The following is a 16,570-nucleotide window of genomic DNA, read 5'->3' on the forward strand; positions in this document are numbered from 1 at the left end:
ATCATTTTAAATGAATTGCTATTGTTTTAATTTCTGAGTTTTAATTCCTAATGTGGTAAATGTCCATCTGTATAATCCACATAAGCCAAGAAGTGGGCGACGTTTTCTCAAAAGTCCCAATTCATCCGTAAAGTAGATGACGGATGACCACGCAGCCATCAAAGCCATGCTTTCGACGTGGGAGAAACGCCGGCGCGTCACTGTGCGCAGTCCTCAGAGGTTTGCAGGTTCCCTCGGCCCTGCTGGCGGGCGGATCCTCTCCGCAGGAAGGGAGCTCTGGCGGACCGCGGTTCTTCTCTTTGTACTTTGCAGTGAGGGCGTGAACACGGATTACATGTATAACCAGAAAGGAATCTTAATGTCATAACAATAATGTACCCTGCTTTCCTCACAGGGGACTTTAAAAAAAAGATTTTATTTATTTGACAGAGATCACAAGCAGGCAGAGAAGCAGGCAGAGAGAGAGGAGGAAGCAGATCCCCACTGAGCAGAGAGCCCGATGCCGGGCTCCATCCCAGGACCCCAAGACCATGACCCGAGCCAAAGGCAGAGGCCCAACCCACTGAGCCAGCCATGCGCCCCCATAGTGGACATTTTGAAGGTTAACATTATAAAGTGCCTTGAAAACTCCTAAATCACTGTGAATGCATAACGTCTTACAGACTAGCATGCACACTCTCATGGGGAGGCTGTGCTTCTGAATCAACAACATTCTCTAGAGTGAGGAGCACATGTAGTAAGAACTCGCTAAAAGGCTGAATACATGAATAAGTGTGTAAATGTTTTGAAGTTAACTATTTGGGGTACCTGGCTGGGTCAGTTGGTGGGGCGTGGGACTCTTAAACTCAGGATCCTAAGTCCAAGCCCCACATTGGGTGTAGAGATGACATCGAAAAAATAAAGCTATGAGTTACATATCTACAACTTCTGTTTTTGTTTGAATTGTATCCCCCAAAGATACGTTGACATCTCAATTCCCAGGAACTCAGAATGTAACCCTATTTGGAAATAGGGTTGTTGCAGGTATAATTAACTAAAATGCGGCCATATCGGATTGGGGGGCCCGAATCCAGTGACTGGTGTCCCACAGAGACAGACACACAAAAAGAGGGCATGGCATGTGACCACAGAGATTGACATGACACATGCACAAGCCAAGGGACGCCAAAGATTTCCAGTGTCCAGCTCTGCGTCCCCATCCCAGGGGAGGACCCCAGCTACGTGAAGGAGAGCAAAGCTTTCCACAGCGCCCGTCGCCTGGGTAAGAGCCCAAACACTTGTGCCCACTGCATCCTGGCATTGGTGCCAAGGAAAGCACGATGCAATCACATACTGACACAGCAACTTGACTCACGCAAGGAAGAGACACACAGTCTGCTAGGGCAGCTGGTCCCTGAGCACGCACCCCTCGGGCACTGTAGTGGGAAGACCCAATCCCCCGGAGCCTGGAGTACTGAGAGCAGGGGGCGTGCCTGACGGAGCTCACTTGGGGGTGCTCACCCAAGCAGGACAACAGATCACTCACTAAGCTCACAGCAGGGAAGGATGTCTGGTACAAGTTCTGTGGGCTCCTTATTTGTTGGAAACTAGGGTTCCAGGCCCAAAGCCCGTTCTTTTTTTTTTTTTTTTTAAGATTTTATTTATTTATTTGACACACACTCAGAGAGGGGTTTTGTTTGTGGTGGGAAGACTGCCTTTCCCAACAGCCGGAGTTAGGAGAGGCCAGAGGTTCCTTCTGGCTTCAGAGGAGGCATGGCCTTGTGACACCTCAGTTTGGGGCTTCCAGCCTCCGATTAGTGAGAGATGGAGTTTCTGATGCTCTCAGCCCCCAGCGTGTGGTGCTGTTGCAGCAGTCCCCGGACACAGCCGTGGATGGGAACTAGCTGAAGGTCTTCGGCAAAGAGAGAAGAACCGAGGTCTGTGCTGCCCTGTTCCACCCCAGCTTCCGCAGCACCCGCTGAGCTTGCCGGGCGGGAAGAGAGCAAGCCGCTGCGGGAGGCCCCGTGTGGACAGACGGCTTTCTAGGCTACCATCTTGCCTGTGTTGCCAGACACTATTTTGGGACGTTGACCCGCTGCAGCCCCCGGACACCGAGTGAACACCAGCTGTGCCCAGAGCACACAGGGTCACGCCAGGCGTCCCGTTGGCTGTGGTTCTGATGCACACGGGTCGGGTTCTCTACATCCCTCCACTTCACCAGTGGCTCTGACTCTGCCCGCACGGGCTCTTCCCTGGGGGCCTTCCTGACACAGAGAACGTGTGGGACTCTGCCCGAGAGGAGTTCATGCAGCTGCCCCCGCCGTGCCTCTCTGATGACTCGCCCTCGGGGGCCAGTGGCCATGGGCTGAGGACGCCCACGCGGCCCTGGGAGGACCTGAGGTCGCCTGCGGACTCCGTGTGAGCGAGCTGACTTGAGGACCCTCCACCCCAGTCCCCGGCCCTGGGGGGACCAGAGCCTCAGCCAATGTCCCAACCGCAACCTTGGGGGAGTCCCTGAGCCAGACAGCCCAGCTCTGGAAGTGGTGAGATGCCGCTGCTTGAGGTCACTTGTGACACTGTGCGGATAGCTAATACAGGATTGGTTCCCCAGAAGGACGCCCATCTTTGTTTTTTGTTGTTGTGGTTGTTAAGAAAAGCATATGTCGGGCGCCTGGGTGGCTCAGTGGGTTAAGCTGCTGCCTTCGGCTCGGGTCATGATCTCAGGGTCCTGGGATCGAGTCCCGCATCGGGCTCTCTGCTCGGCAGGGAGCCTGCTTCCTCCTCTCTCTCTCTCTCTGCCTGCCTCTCTGCCTACTTGTGATCTCTCTCTGTTAAATAAATAAATTTAAAAAAATCTTTAAAAAAAAGAAAAGCATATGTCTGTGAAGGATTCCCCATGCTTGCCCAAAGTCAGAGGCTCCGTGCGGTGACTGCTACAAATGCCATCTGTCCCATAATGGCTGCTTTGGGTCCCCTAAGAGTTGAGAAGCCTGGCCTGGGATCAGCTCAGTCTTCTGGGAATGCCAAGCTGTGTGTCTGTATGTGGTATGTGTCTGTACACCCAGAAGAGTGGCACACAGAACTCACGCCTCATAAAAATATGCTCAACACACTCGCTTTCTGTCCCCCCTTTCTCCCGGCTGTTCCTCTTGCTGGTTTCCGAGGTCTGTCTGTCTCCTGGGCAGCTGTGTGTCCCAGATTCTGACTTTCTCACCTCTCCCTGGGCAGGGGAAGGACGAAATATGGGGAGAGATCCTTGGAGCCTGGGGGAGTACGCCTGCCCCCCGAGAGGTCGGGAGGTGTGGGGGAGAGGTGAGGGGTCTCTCCGGATCCTGGGGAACAGGCACCTATCTGGGACCTGGACCTGAGGCCCATGTGGACGCCTAAGCATAGCCTGCTTGGACATCTAACAAACGTGCCTGCTCCCTAGCAGGGGGGTCCCTGCTGGGCACCCCAAGTGGCTGTTTGGGCCCTCTGGAACAGGCCACCAGTGTGACTCAGGATGTCTGCTGGGCACCCCAGGTGGCTGTTTGGGCCCTATGGAACAGGCCACCAGTGTGACTCAGGATGTCTGGGCCCTATGGTACAGGCGGGCCACCACCGGGACTCAGGATGTCTGCTCACTCTCTTTGCCACTCTAGGTCTCCCCCTTGGGGCCAGATTTGTGTCTGTGAATGATCAGCTGCCCAGTGGGGGCCACAGAGCCACGGAATGCACCCCAGCAGCCTGCTCGGACCGCTAGGACCCACTCCACATCTGAGCAAGACCCACAGGGCACTGCAGTGAGAAGGACAAGCCTCAGATGTCAGACCCTCGTGTGTCCTCCAAAGCAGCAGCCTGAGGCCTGGAGCCCAGGCCCGCAGGAGCACCTGGCCCTGGGGAGAGCTGAGCGTGGGCCCCACCTGCCCTCTCCCTCACACCCGCACGGTCTCCTGGTGCTCCAGAGAAGAAAGCAGGCATGTGTGTCATATACATACTCGTTCCTCAAGGCCTCCATCAGCATCAGAACTACCAGCAGTTGTGGTAAGAACACCCGTGACAACTGGCTTCAGTCCAGGGCTCTGTGTGTCACATCCCTGTACTGGCCCGGAGTAGCCCTTCAGCCGGTTCTGACCCACAGATGCAGAATGCTCGCGGGGACGGTTCAGCCACTTCTTACACAAGGTTTTGGGTTTTTGTCTTTAATCATTCATTTGATTTCATTTAAGTTCACTTTCACTACGCGGATGAGATGGGTACATATCACACTAGGCTTCCACTATGAGAGAGCTGCCACTGCAGAGAGAAATCCGGCCCTCCGCTCTCTTCCCATGTCCCTTTCTGAGTCCCGCAGGAGCCACGTGGGGGACAGTGGGGTTCCAATCCTGGCTTGTCATTCCCCCGGAGACTGTGGGTGGGACAGGGAAAGTGGGCATGGGTCCCTGCCTCCCCTAAAGCCTGTTGTAGCGGCCAGCGCCCAGCTGTGCTTTCTGGCTGGGCCCTGGCAGTCCACCGGCACGGGCTTCCATAGGATGGAGGCTGGGGGAACCGGGGGGTGGCCACCCACCTGGCTTCTAAAGCCCTGGCTCTGGGTCCTTGCAGTCTGTCCCTCATGCTTCCCACTCAGAGGATGGTCAGCAGGGACCCTGCCCTCAGTCCTCAGCTGTGGAGTGGGGCGGCCATGGAGGATGGAGCACAAGGACTGGACACCACCCTCATGGGCAGCAGGTGACAGTCCTCAAAGGCCAGCACTGGGAATCTGGAGAGTCCCCCTTGGCCAATGGAGGAGAAGGAGCCCAGTCCAGGAAGGTGTTGGCAGGAAAGGCCTAGTGCCAGAGAGGGCCACAGGTCAAGAATGTCAAGGATGGACTAGGTAGGAAGGTGGCTTGGGAACATCGCCCCCCACCATCTGAGGCTGCAAGCAGCTGGTCCCCTACGCCCCCCTGACCCCACCATCTGCTCCCTGAGGGGCACTTGCAGCTACCACTCACTCAGACCTAGCCATACCTGTCCAGAGCTGAGCCTGAAAGCCCCATGGCCCAGAGCACCATAGGAGCATTTTTTTTTTTTTTTTTATACCAGGGTTAGGGCACAGAAAGGGACCAAGACTCCAAAGGGCTCTAAAGATGGGGTCCTCCAAGGATCCATAAAGCCTACTGGGGGGAGAGGAATGGTGATGGAGGCCCACACCAGTACTGGGCCAGAGTCTCTTAGGAGGGGAGCACTCCTGGGAGGAGGATCCACCAACCCTCTAGACCCACAACCCGCTAGACCACGGTCCCTGGTGGAGAATGCCCGCTCCCCTGGACTCCAGCTGGGACACATCCCACCCTCCCACTGCCCAGTCCAGCCACAGGCAATGACTAACCCTCCCAGGCCAGTCCAAGCTGCCCACTGCAGGCCAGGTGATCTCAGAGGACCCCTACGCACTATTCCAAAGCATTCCACTGCACAAGTGGCTCCCACGACTGACCCAGAGGGCCTCCTCCCACCAAAGGCCTGGCAGGCGGTGTCACCTTGGCCTGTCAGCGGCAGGGAGCTGGCTCAGAGGACGGCCCGAAGTACAAGGTGCTCACAGGACAAGCCAGCATAAGGACCCACATGTTCCTGCTACCACCACGGGATTTATTGAGGCTGTCACCACATCTAAGAGGGCCACCAACGGGGGACCCAGCCACTGCCTGGCCTGGTGCCTGAACCGAGGGACTGTGTGCCACGCCGTGGTGGCTCCTTGATGGAGAGCCTGTGCAGGACTGGACAGCTCGGGGCGGAAAGAGAAGCAGGAGTTGGGGGTGCAGGGGAGGGAGGGAGGGTGCGGGGACCAAAGTTGCATCTAGACGAAGTGGGACAAGACGAAACCAGAGCCCGCATGTGCTGATGTCGCCTCCAGGATCCAGGCGCCGGTGGCCCACAGCCCCTTAGCCCGACATCTCCTCTCGCTGCTCCTTGTTCCTGCGTACCTCGGCGGCGTGCAGCTCCTGCGAGGACCGTAGGGGTGGGTGGGCGGAGCCCCGCGTACGCGGCGGGGGCGGGGGGGGGGGCTGGCCCTTCCCCCACACCCAGGCCTCAGGGACCCTCCTAAGTGCGACCCACGAGGGCACCTTAACGACCAGGCCGGAGGAGCAACAGAGAGCAGGGGGAGGCCCACGTCCTCCCCTCACAGCGCGTCCCGAGTGCCGAGGCCGCTCTCAGTGCGGCAGGGGTCGCACCCGGACGAGAGGGAGAGCCGCGACTCCGGGGACATTCCTCGGGCAAGCTCTGGGTGCCCCGCCTGGTCCCTCCCGGTGGGCTGCAGCCGAGGCCACGCCGAGGGGGCTCCGGCCGAGGCGGGGCCTCGCCTCACTCAGGGCTGCTCCCCGCAGGACCGGGAGCGGCCGGGCTACTGGCGCGGCGGGAGGGCCCGCCAAGGAGGGGGCTGCTAGGGCTGCCCTGGCCCCCCCGCCTAACGCAGCGCCACCCCGCGTCTTTCGGGGCACTTTTGAGCAGCGGCTCCCGGCCGTGTCCCCTCACCCCCCGCAACGAGATTGCACCCGGGCCTCGGGTGAGGCCCGAGGCGTCCAGCAGAGGCAGGCCCAGCCCCTCCTTCCTGCTGCCCGGGCACCGCCCCGCCCCGCCCCCCCCCGCCCCGCCCCGGTGGAGCCCCGCCCCCCTCGGGACCGCCCCTCGGCCTTCGCCCCGCCCCTCCCGAAGCCGGGCGCGCGCGCACCTTCTCGCGCAGGCGCTCGCGCAGCGCTGCCAGGTGCGCCTCGCGGATCTCCTTGCTGAGCTCCATCTTGTAGTTGAGCTTCTCCTCGGCCTGGCGGCTGAAGTTGTTGTTCTCCTCCAGCGCCTTGTGCAGCACCTCGCGCTCGTGCTCGCGCCGCTCGGCCAGCTGCTTCAGCACCTGCGCCTCCTGCGTCTGCGCGGGCGGCCGGGGGCGCGGTGGGCGGCGGCCCGGCCCCCTGTCCCCGGCCCCCTGTCCCCGGTCCCCCGCCCCCTGTCCCCCGGCCCCCGGCCCCGGCCCCCGGCCCCCTGTCCCCGGTCCCCTGTCCCCGGCCCCCCGCCCCCCCGCCCCCCGCCGGCCCGGCCTCCCCGCGCGCGGTCTGGGCTCCGCCCAGCGCCCGTCACCCCGCCCTGCTGCCCGCCCGACGCGCGCCCTCCGGGAGCTCAGGTCTCCACGGCCCCGCCGACGGCCAGGGTGTTCACCGGCTCTCGGTTTGCCTGGACTTCTGGCCTTCGGCCCCGCAAGGTCCGCGGGCGCGCCCGGAGAACCCCCGGCCCCAGACACACCCGCAGCTGCTCACCCCTTCCGTCCGTCCTCGCCGGCGGAGCCCACCCTCCCGCTAGGCGAAGGGCGCCCCGCCACGAGACGGGCTCTCGCCGCCCCGCCGCCCACGCCCGGGGTGCGCTCAGGGAATGTTGGAAGAGCAAATTCAAAAGTTAGGGGCCGTCACGGAACCCGCACGGCCTCCTCGAACGTCTGCCCGCTGAGCACAAAGCAGGTGCTTGATCCGCACCGTGTCCTGAGTTCCCTGAGGTGTGGGGGCGGTGGGAGGGTCCCCAGGGCTGCTGGAGAAGGGACTAGTTGGAGCGAAGAGACTGGGACAGCCGGTGCGGCCGCACTGTCCACCCTACTGGAGGAGGGGGCGCCTGGAGCCCCGGGGAGAGGTGCGGGTCCGAGCGCAAGGGCTGTCCCCTCCTGCAGAAGGCTGCTGGGCCCACCCACATGCCAGTCACTGCTCGTTAACCCTAGGAGGCCTGGGTCCCCAGATTTCACTGGGACATGCTCTAAGGGATTTGGGGCCAGTACCCCTGCCCAGTGGGCTTGGACACCAGGACTACATGCTGGGAGTATTTTGTGTGTCCGTCTCCATGGGGCTGCTGTGAGGGGAAGGGACAGGGAGGGACCCTTCGGCCATGCCGCCCTTCTCCCAGGGGCCCTCTGAGCTCCCAGCAGGTGTGGGCTTGCAGCCCTCAACACATGAGAGTCCCTTTCTTCTCTATCCTGGAGCTGGATGACAGCCCAGACTCACATCCCAGGGCCCTTTCCTGGCCATGGCCAAGGACAGCCCTTCCAACAGTTACCTGGTCCCTGCCCTCTCCAGCTGCCTGGTCCCTGCCCCCTCCAGCTGCCTGGTCCCTGCCCTCTCCAGCTGGGAACCCTTCACCTTCTTGTCCCTTCTGATGCCCTAAGTGGACGTCCAGGGAGCTATGACGCCCTCTCCGCTCCGCCAACAGCCAAGCAGAGGCTTGGAGCATCCTGTGCCTTGAGGGCACTGTCTGTGCCTTCTGCCCGGCCACCTTGATCAGGATCTGGGGCAGGGGGGGCCTCACCTTCCTTCGTTCCTCAGCTGCTTCCAGCCGCTTCTGCAGCTCCTCCAGGGAGGTGTCCTTCCTCTTGGGGGGAGAGGAGAGCACTGGGCTCTCGGGGGACAGGTCAGAAGGGGACTTGAGGATGACCTCGAAGCTCTGGCCAGAGGCCCTCTTGTCCAGCTGCTTCACCTCCATATCTGCAAGACCAGATGGGGCTTCAGGATTCTGAGGGGCCATGTTCCCAGGACACATTCAAATTGAGGGCTAAGGGAGGGAGCATGGCTGCTCATGTGGGACCCCCAGGCCTGAGCCTCCAAGTCTGCCTCTCATCAGAGGCTCCCTCTCCAGAAGCCGGCTGAGCTGAGGTGGGGGCGGGGTGGGTTGGAGAAGCCGTGGGAGCAAAGAGCAAGGAAAGGAGGAGGCAGGCACTGACCAAGCAGGAGCGGACAGCAGCCCAGGGCACACTCACCCCCATACTGGTAGATGGTGTTGGGGTGCGGCTGTGAGTAGAAACAGGAGCAGATGAGCGACAGCACTGACAGTTCCTTCATCTTCTCCTTGTAAGCTGTGGGCAGGAGACCAGCATGAGAGGGCGCCGTGGCTGCCTCCAGACCTTGCCTCCCCGGCTGCCTCCCTCTTCCTTCCCAGCACACCCCATGCCGTGCCTCTCTGGAAGCCTGTGTTAGCTTCTCCCTTTTCTGTTCTCTTGCCTCTGGACATCTCTCCTCCCCGTCCCAGAAGCTGACTTTGTCCCTGGCCACACCTTCCTGTGGGTTGTCCCGCATTGTTCTCCTAGTACCCCCCCTCCTCTTTTCTCGATTTTGACAGAGAGAGATCACAAGTAGGCAGAGAGGCCAGCAGAGAGAGAGAGAACCCCCCCGATGTGGGGTTCGATCCCAGGACCCTGAGATCACAACCTGAGCCGAAGGCAGAGGCTTCCCCCACTGGGCCCCATGCGCCCCTGCCACCTTTCTTCTCTTGGCACTTCTATCTCATTCCTCTGCATCACTGTGTGTCTGTCTCTGTTCATCCTCCTGTCTTCCTGGCTCGGTTCTCTCTCTCTCTCTCTCCATGTCTCTGTGACCCTGTCATTGTGCATCTTCCTGGCCCTCCCAGTACTTCTCCCAACTTCCTCCACTTTCCCTCTCGCAGATACTAACCAGCACACTCACGACTGGGCCAGCACAGATGCAGGCAGCCCTTGGTCTGTACACTTGGGGGAAGCCATCACACGTCCTCCCGTGTGGCGTCCCCCACCCCTTCGCCGCCATCTACCCTGATAGCAGCAACGCAGCTACCCCAGGTGACACCAGGCAGTCACCAGGCACACACTCCCGGTCCCTCTAGAGCCAAAGGGTGGGGAGCTGTCCGTTCAGCACCAAAGCCCGCCCTCTAGCCTTGCAGAGCCCCCACAGCAGGTGCCCCCTGGTGCCCAACCAGAAAAGGAGGTAAGCTTGTCTGCTGAGGCCCTGAGCCCTGTCAGGGGAAGGGGAGAAGCCCACGGTCAGAATCACAATAACTGAGCTATCTGTGGTCTACTCACGAGAAGCCAGGCCCCTAGGTAGACACGCTGGCCCAGTGTCTCACTAATGTTTAACAGTCTTCCAGCCCAAGACTGTCTCTAGGCTCCACTGAGATGACACTGGGCCCAAGTGGCTGGGTGACTTGCCCAAAGCCCCTCAAGTGGAATCCCAGGTGGTCTGTGTGCTTTACACCACTCCAAAATGTCCTGGAGACTAGGAGACTCAGGGACCCACCTCCCGGCTCCTGAGCTGGAGAAGCTGGTACAGGTCTCCAGAGGGACACTCCAGAGAGGGAGTCTGGCTTCCATGAAGTGGCCTTCCAAGGAGTAGACATGAATGCGGGCAAGAAAGCTCCTCACTGGGGCACCTGGGGGGCTCAGTCAGTGAAGCGGCTGCCTCGGCTCAGGTTGTGATCCTGGGGTCCTGGGATAAAGCCGCACATTGGGCTCCCTGCTCAGTGGGGAGTCTGCTTCTCCCTCTCCCTCTGCTGCTTCCACCCCACCCCGGGTCGTGCTCTCTAGCTTTATGTGACTGAGAGAGACAGAGAGCACAAGCAGCGGGGGGGGGGGGGGGGGGGGGGGCAGAGGGAGAGGGAGAAGCAGACTCCCGGCTGAGCAGGGAGCCCAATGTGGGGCTCGATCCCAGGCCCCTGGGATCGTGACCTGAGAGGAAGGCAGACACCTAACTGACCGAGCCACTCAGGTGCCCCTATAAATAAAGTCTTAAAAAAAAAGAAGAAACTTCCTGATCAAATTTCACACAAAATAGTGTTTTAAATTGAGCTAATGTGAACTTGGGGAAAATGCTGTTGTAGGAACAGGGCACAGGACAGAAATTACCAGGCCCTTGTCTGAGAGAGCAGCTCATGGCAAGCAGGGTTTCCTCACAACCAGAGGAGAGAATGATGGTATTTGGTCCAAATGTCCTGATGACCCAGGCTCTTCAGGAGAGAGCCCAAGAGACAGTGAAGGGAGCACACAAAGGGACCCTGAGCAGCAGCAAGAAGAGCCTTTAAGGGGTGTGTGGGGGCGCCTGGGGGGCTCAGTCGTTAAGTGTCTGCCTTCAGCTTCAGTCATGACCCCAGGGTCCTGGGATGGAGCCCCGCATCGGGCTCTCTGCTCCGCGGGAAGCCTGCTTCTCCCTCTCCCACTCTCCCTGCTTGTGTTCCCTCTCTCGCTGTGTCTCTGTCAAGTAAATGAATAAAATCTTTTAAAAAGGGGGTGGACATGGAGTGGAAGCAAGCAGAGATCTATGCCTTGGTCACCAGCTTGGTCACCGGCTCCAGGAGGCTGGGAGGGAAGTGGGCCAGATGTGGCCGCTTCCGAGGGGATTTTGGCTTCATTTTTTTTTTACAAGCATAATTATTTGTGCAATACTTGTGCTATTAAGTTTATTTATTTATTTATTAGACTCATAGAGGTTTTTAAAAGTTTTTTAAAGATTTCCTTTGAGAGATTGCGAAAACGAGTGGGGGGAGGGGCAGAGACCGAAGCAGGCTCCCCGCTGAGCAGGGAGCCCAAGGGAGGCTTGATTCCAGGACCCTGAGACCACGACCTGGGCCCGAGACAGACACTTCACCGAGGGAGCCCCCCAGGGGCCCTAAGAGGTCAGTTTAAAAAGGAGGCAGAGGCACAGCTCACACTACATGTGCTGGGGAGCTGGAGGGCGCGAGACCAGGCAAAACCAGCTCTTCTGAAGCGGCAGACCAGGAGGTATTTGGTCTTTGGAAAGGCTGGGGAAAGGAGAGCCCAGTGTTCAGAGGAGGAGCAGGAGGGGAGCCAGAGGGGGTCTGGGTCGGGGCGGGGGGCACACCTGGATCCTGGAAGAGGCCAGGAAGGAAGGGGCTTGGTCTAACCTCACCACCACCCACCTCCCTGGCAACAGACACTGCCTCCCTGGCCTTCCGGGCAGCCCTTCCTCACCACAGGTGGAAACCTCCAAATGGGTTTACCATGCATGCCAGCAGCTTGGGTTGGGGCCTCGCAGCTGCTTCAGCTCCTCTCTGCCTTGAACCTGAAGTTTTCCCAGGAATGACCTGCACCTTCATTACAGAGAAAGAAGTCTGCAGGCAAGGTCAGGGAGCTCCCTTCCAGCCGGTCACCTCAGCATGAAGGGAGGCTGGTCGCAATTCAGAGGCAGCACGTGGAGCTTGGGCAGGTGTGAGCACTGCACTGTTCGCATAGAGGGGAGAAGGACGGGGGAGGGGTGGTGGAGACTGAAGTCAGAACTCTCTGAGGGCATGGACCAGCCCAGGGCACCAGTGTCCAGCTAGGAAGTGAGGGCCTGACTGTGTCCTGCGGGTGGCAGTGGGGTGTGGCTCGGTGTCTAATGGTCACAGAGACTCCCCAGGCTGGTTTCTCCCGGGCTGATGGCCTATGAGGCCCTTCCTTCCCAGAAGACTCACCCTAAGTAGGCAAGTGGGAAGGGGCAGTCCCCCAGAAGGGTTTTGGAGTAAGACGTGCTGTGTGGTCTGGCTGCGGGTTGGAGGGGACTGGGCCGCAGGTGGGGACATTGGCAAGTTTGCAGAGAGTTAACAAGGGGAAGCCCACACATGGGGCTGCAGAGCAGGGCTGGGCCCAGCAGCTCCTTACACAGGAAGTTGGTCATACCTGTGTCCTCGAAGCTGGACGGGCTTAAAGGTTATGTCTCATCCAGAGGGAAGAGGTTGAGGCTCAGATCCATCTAGGCCCTTCTCCACAGACAGAGCTCAAGCCCCTCCACAGCTTGGAGGCTGTTTCTCCCTCTCGCCAGGACCTCTCTCTTCCTTCCCCATCACTGACTTTGGAGAGTTATTAAAAGCAAATCTCTGGGGGCACCTGGGTGGCTCAGTGGGTTAAGCCGCTGCTTTCAGCTCAGGTCATGATCCCGGGGTCCTGGGATTGAGCCCCGCATTGGGCTCTCTGCTCAGTGGGGAGCCTGCCTCCCCCTGCCTCTCTGCCTACTTGTGATCTCTGTCTGTCAAATAAATAAATAAATAATCTTAAAAAAAAAAATCTCTGGGGGTGCCTGGGTGGCTCAGTGGGTTAAGCCGCTGCCTTCGGCTCAGGGCATGATCTCAGGGTTCTGGGATCGAGTCCCACATCGGGCTCTCTGCTCAGTGGGGAGCCTGCCTCCCCCTGCCTCTCTGCCTACTTGTGATCCCTCTCTCTGTCAAATAAATAAATAAAATCTTAAAAAAAAAATCTCTGGCATGAACTGGATTCCTTTCATCTTCCTCTTCCTCTTCGTATTAAATATTATATACTCAAAAACACACATTGGCTTTCTGGATGCTTAGATCCTAGGTGAGCATGAGTTAGAAAGCACCCAATTGGCCTACAGTGGAATGGTAACCATAACAGGGCACCCGCAAGGTGGGCACATTCCATCCAGATTCCCAACTGACCCTCAAGACCAGCCAGTCCTTGTCCGAGTCATTTCTACTGAGCAAAGAGAGAGAGAGAGACAGTGTGTGAGAGAGCAAGGAGCCTGCTCAGAGTCACACCGCACGACAGGATGGGAGCCTGGTCCTGAGCCCCAGCTCTGACGACACTTTCCTATTGGGCGTCTCACGGTGGTGGGGGTGGGAGGGTGTTTATCGAGAATTGGGAGGGCAGGGCACCCACAGATGCCCACCCATCCCTAAAAGGATCTTGGAGGGTGCTGCTAGTTGCTTCCTGACAGACGGAGCTCACTGCCACCCAGGCTACCCCTCTCACTAGTCAGACTCCCAGCACAGCAGAGCTAGCCGCCAGATCCACCTCTCTGGGGAGGAAATCCTGGGGAATGTGGCTGCAGAAGTGACGCTGCCCGGCATGGACTGGGCACCCAGTTCTTGTGAGGCACTGGGCCAAGCACGTTTCCTGAAATACCTTGTTCATTTCTCAGAACAGGGGGTGCCACCACATTCACCCCATCTACACGAGGCCCGGAGAGCTTAGGTAGCAGGGCCAAGCCCTCTCGCTCAACGGAACTGTATAAGGAGACAAAAGTGTGTGCAGTGCTGAGTGTCTGGGAAGGTCACCAAGAGACAGACACATCCCCCCAGCCGAGTGACATCGCCTGACAGCGGACGCTCAAGGGAAAGGTGGTGGGAAAGTCGACAGAGGAAGAGAAAGCTGAGGTCAATCTTGTGGTGACTACAAGGTCATAGCGGATGATGGGTCTTCCCTTGGGAACCCTTCCCCAGTCCCCAAGACCAAACGAAGCCCACCAGTGGGGCAGACATGCCACTGAGGCGCGGAGCACCAGGGGCTGCTCCAATCAGAGACATTTGTTAACACAGAAGTCATAGCTGGGATTCACTTAAACGGATCTTGGCCACAGTTACCAGTGTGCTCACCCACCTATGGAACTGTAATGAAGGTGAGCACAGGCACACACAGGTGGGCTGTACTCTCCCCGGGGTGGCCCCAGCCGTAAAACAGGAAAGGCCCATCCCTGTGTGACTCTGGCCTGGGGCAATTCTCCAGCTGGCTCCCGGCACATCAGTGAGGCTGCGGCCGTGCTGGACGTCACTGACTGCACTCACGGTTTCCCTTTTCACGTCGGCAGCAACCTGGACACCCAGAAAAACCCTGGGACCGAGCATGGGTCAGCAGTGCCCCAAAGACTGGCAAATAAGGGAGGGCTCGTGTAAGGGGGCTCTGAGGTCAGTGCACCTGTGCCCACTCTGGTGGCCATCAGCACTGTGATTTCGGCTGCACCATTTCACCCCCTAATGTGTCTGCTTCCCAGTCAGATGGAGGGCAAGAATGAGACCCGCTGAGTAAGGCTTTTTCTAGAGAGAAAAGGCTGAGGGCATCTCCCACCAGTGGCTGCTCCTTGTCCCCCGCTGGGGCACAGACCCTGAGCCCGGGGCCTGAAGTCCCACCTCAGCGGGGAACTGGGCTAGCACTCTGGCTGTGGGAAGGACCCTCAGCTCCTGCCCAAAGCTGAGCCCAGTATCTCTGAGGAGATCCACAGGAGAGGACAAAGGGCAGATGAAGCCAGGTCGACAAGCCCCTCACGGACTAGACTGCACGCAGGAGGGGTGTGGGCAGTGACGCACGTGGTCCCTCCTAGACAGGAGCAGAAGTCACCTGGGGCCTGGAATCCGGATGGCCTGAGAGGCTGGTCAGGGCACACACGAGTGCGTGCAGCTCTGCCAACTGTATGTCCACTCCAGAGAGAATCCAGCTAGCTAGGGAGAGGGGACCCCCAAGAAGGGAGAGGAGGGTCGGCTGGGAGTGGAGTTCTGGGTCCAGGAGGAAATGGGGTGGAGGTGGGGGAGCCGCTGCCCAGATGTCCCTGGCGACAGGTGGTGCAGTGATGCGGCTGGTCCCTGGGGCAGCCAGACAGGGCAGAGTGGTCCTCGGGGAAGCCAGCCCCATGTCCTCCCGTCCAGGGTCCCCTGCAGCTCTCTCGCAGCCAGTAACTGCCCCGTGTCCACCCCTCCACGGAGCGGCACTGAAGCCAGCCGGGAGGGAGGGAGGAGGGTCGCAGCTTTGGGTGCAGGGGATCTGCAGCTTGGGAGGCGGGGCGGTAGGGGAGGGAGGGACGGACCCCTCCTTGCTGGGAGGGCTTGAAAACTGCAGCGGCAGCGGCCCCTCCTCTATCCAAACCCCGTTGCGCATAGGGCGGTGGCTTTTTCGACCAGAGCACCAGCGGGCGGCACCATGTCGCAGAGTGGTCTCCAAGCCCAAAGCATCGAGGCGGAGTGGAGGGATGACCACGCTAGACGCGGGTGCGGCTCCCCTCGCTCCCCGCTGGGCTTCTCCTCCCACGCCCTTGCACAGTGTCCCTCCAGTCCCCAGGGCGCTCCATTGGCGCAGACAGGGCCTGGCCCGCCAGCCCTGGGCTAGGGCTCAGGCTCCTGCAAAGGGTCCTACTCTCCAGCCTCCCACCCCCGTGAAGGCGAGGTCTGACCAGGGTCTGCAGTAGACAGGCGCCTCAGGGGACGCTGTCTGCACCCCGCCCCCCCGCCGGGCGCGCCCACCTGGGGGTACGGACCGCACCGGGGCCCTTGGAGCCACCCTGCCACAGTAGCGCCTGGCCTGGCACAGCGGCCATGGAAGGGGCAATGCACCCTCACCCAGGGTGCTTGCGTGGGCGCGGCCCCTGCCCATTGGCCCAGGTCAGCTGCCACCGTGCAGCAATCCTTGCCCTGGGTACCAGGTGTTCCCAACCCGTTGGCCCTGAACCCCAGCTCCTGTGGGTTTGGCTGGGCCGCGCCCTGCACCCTTGCAGAGCGTCAAGTCTGAGATGTGAAAACAGAGTCCGCCACCGACCCCAGCTTCGGGCGAGGCGAGACAATGGCCTCAGCTCAGTCCCGGCCGCCCCAGGATGTCCGCGTCCCCGGCGCCTACCGGAAAGGGTGCTGGCCATGGTGCTGGCGGCTGTGGCGGCTGCGGAAGGCCGAGGAGGCTCGGGCGGCGGCGGCTGGAGCTGCAGTCGGCGAATGCTGCAGTGCTGGAGAGGGGAGGGAGCGAGGGCGGGCGGGAGGCGGGCACCGAGAGGGGGGGGAGGGGGAGCGAGAGTGTGAGAGCGAGTGAGAGAGCGAGTGCGCCGTGCGCCGGAGCAAGAGTGTGTGTGAGGACTGGGGGGCTGTGGGAGGGGCTTGCAGCCGTCAGAGGGAGGGGAGGGCACGGTGGGAGGGCAGAGACCAGCCTGGGACCTGGGGTGGGACACTGCAGCCCACGCCCATGCACCCCCTGCTTACCTCTTGGACTCGCTGCCCCAGCTTGGCTTTGTGCAGGCTTGGGGGTATGTGGAGACATGCCCCATTCCCCAGGGTCCGCACGGCCGGAGAGGAGAGGCCCCCACATCAGGCTGGGGCT

The 16,570-nt window shown here is 60.2% G+C and overlaps 1 protein-coding gene across 1 annotated transcript; it reads right to left on the reverse strand.

Moving 5' to 3' along the window:
• Window positions 1–5,562: 5,562 nt before the first annotated feature.
• Window positions 5,563–16,556, reverse strand: STMN3 (stathmin 3). Its single transcript, XM_059407443.1, has 6 exons — window positions 16,453–16,556; window positions 16,100–16,202; window positions 8,720–8,815; window positions 8,272–8,447; window positions 6,665–6,856; window positions 5,563–5,936 (listed from the first exon to the last, which is right to left on the reverse strand). Exons 2-6 carry the CDS (start codon window positions 16,116–16,118, stop codon window positions 5,877–5,879), a joined length of 543 nt encoding a protein of 180 aa, XP_059263426.1. The 5' UTR covers window positions 16,119–16,202; window positions 16,453–16,556; the 3' UTR covers window positions 5,563–5,876.
• Window positions 16,557–16,570: the final 14 nt, after the last annotated feature.

This window comes from Mustela nigripes, chromosome 7, assembly GCF_022355385.1.
Source record: "Mustela nigripes isolate SB6536 chromosome 7, MUSNIG.SB6536, whole genome shotgun sequence".
Lineage (NCBI taxonomy): Eukaryota > Metazoa > Chordata > Mammalia > Carnivora > Mustelidae > Mustela > Mustela nigripes.

Bases quoted from the DNA above. Each gene is read 5' to 3' on its own strand.
- STMN3 (XM_059407443.1), bottom strand. The intron at 8,448-8,719 runs GTGAGTGTGCCC...CTGGTCTTGCAG, and splicing joins CACCATCTACCAGTATGGGG to ATATGGAGGTGAAGCAGCTG. The intron at 5,937-6,664 runs GTGCGCGCGCGC...CGGTCCTCGCAG, and splicing joins GCGAGCGCCTGCGCGAGAAG to GAGCTGCACGCCGCCGAGGT.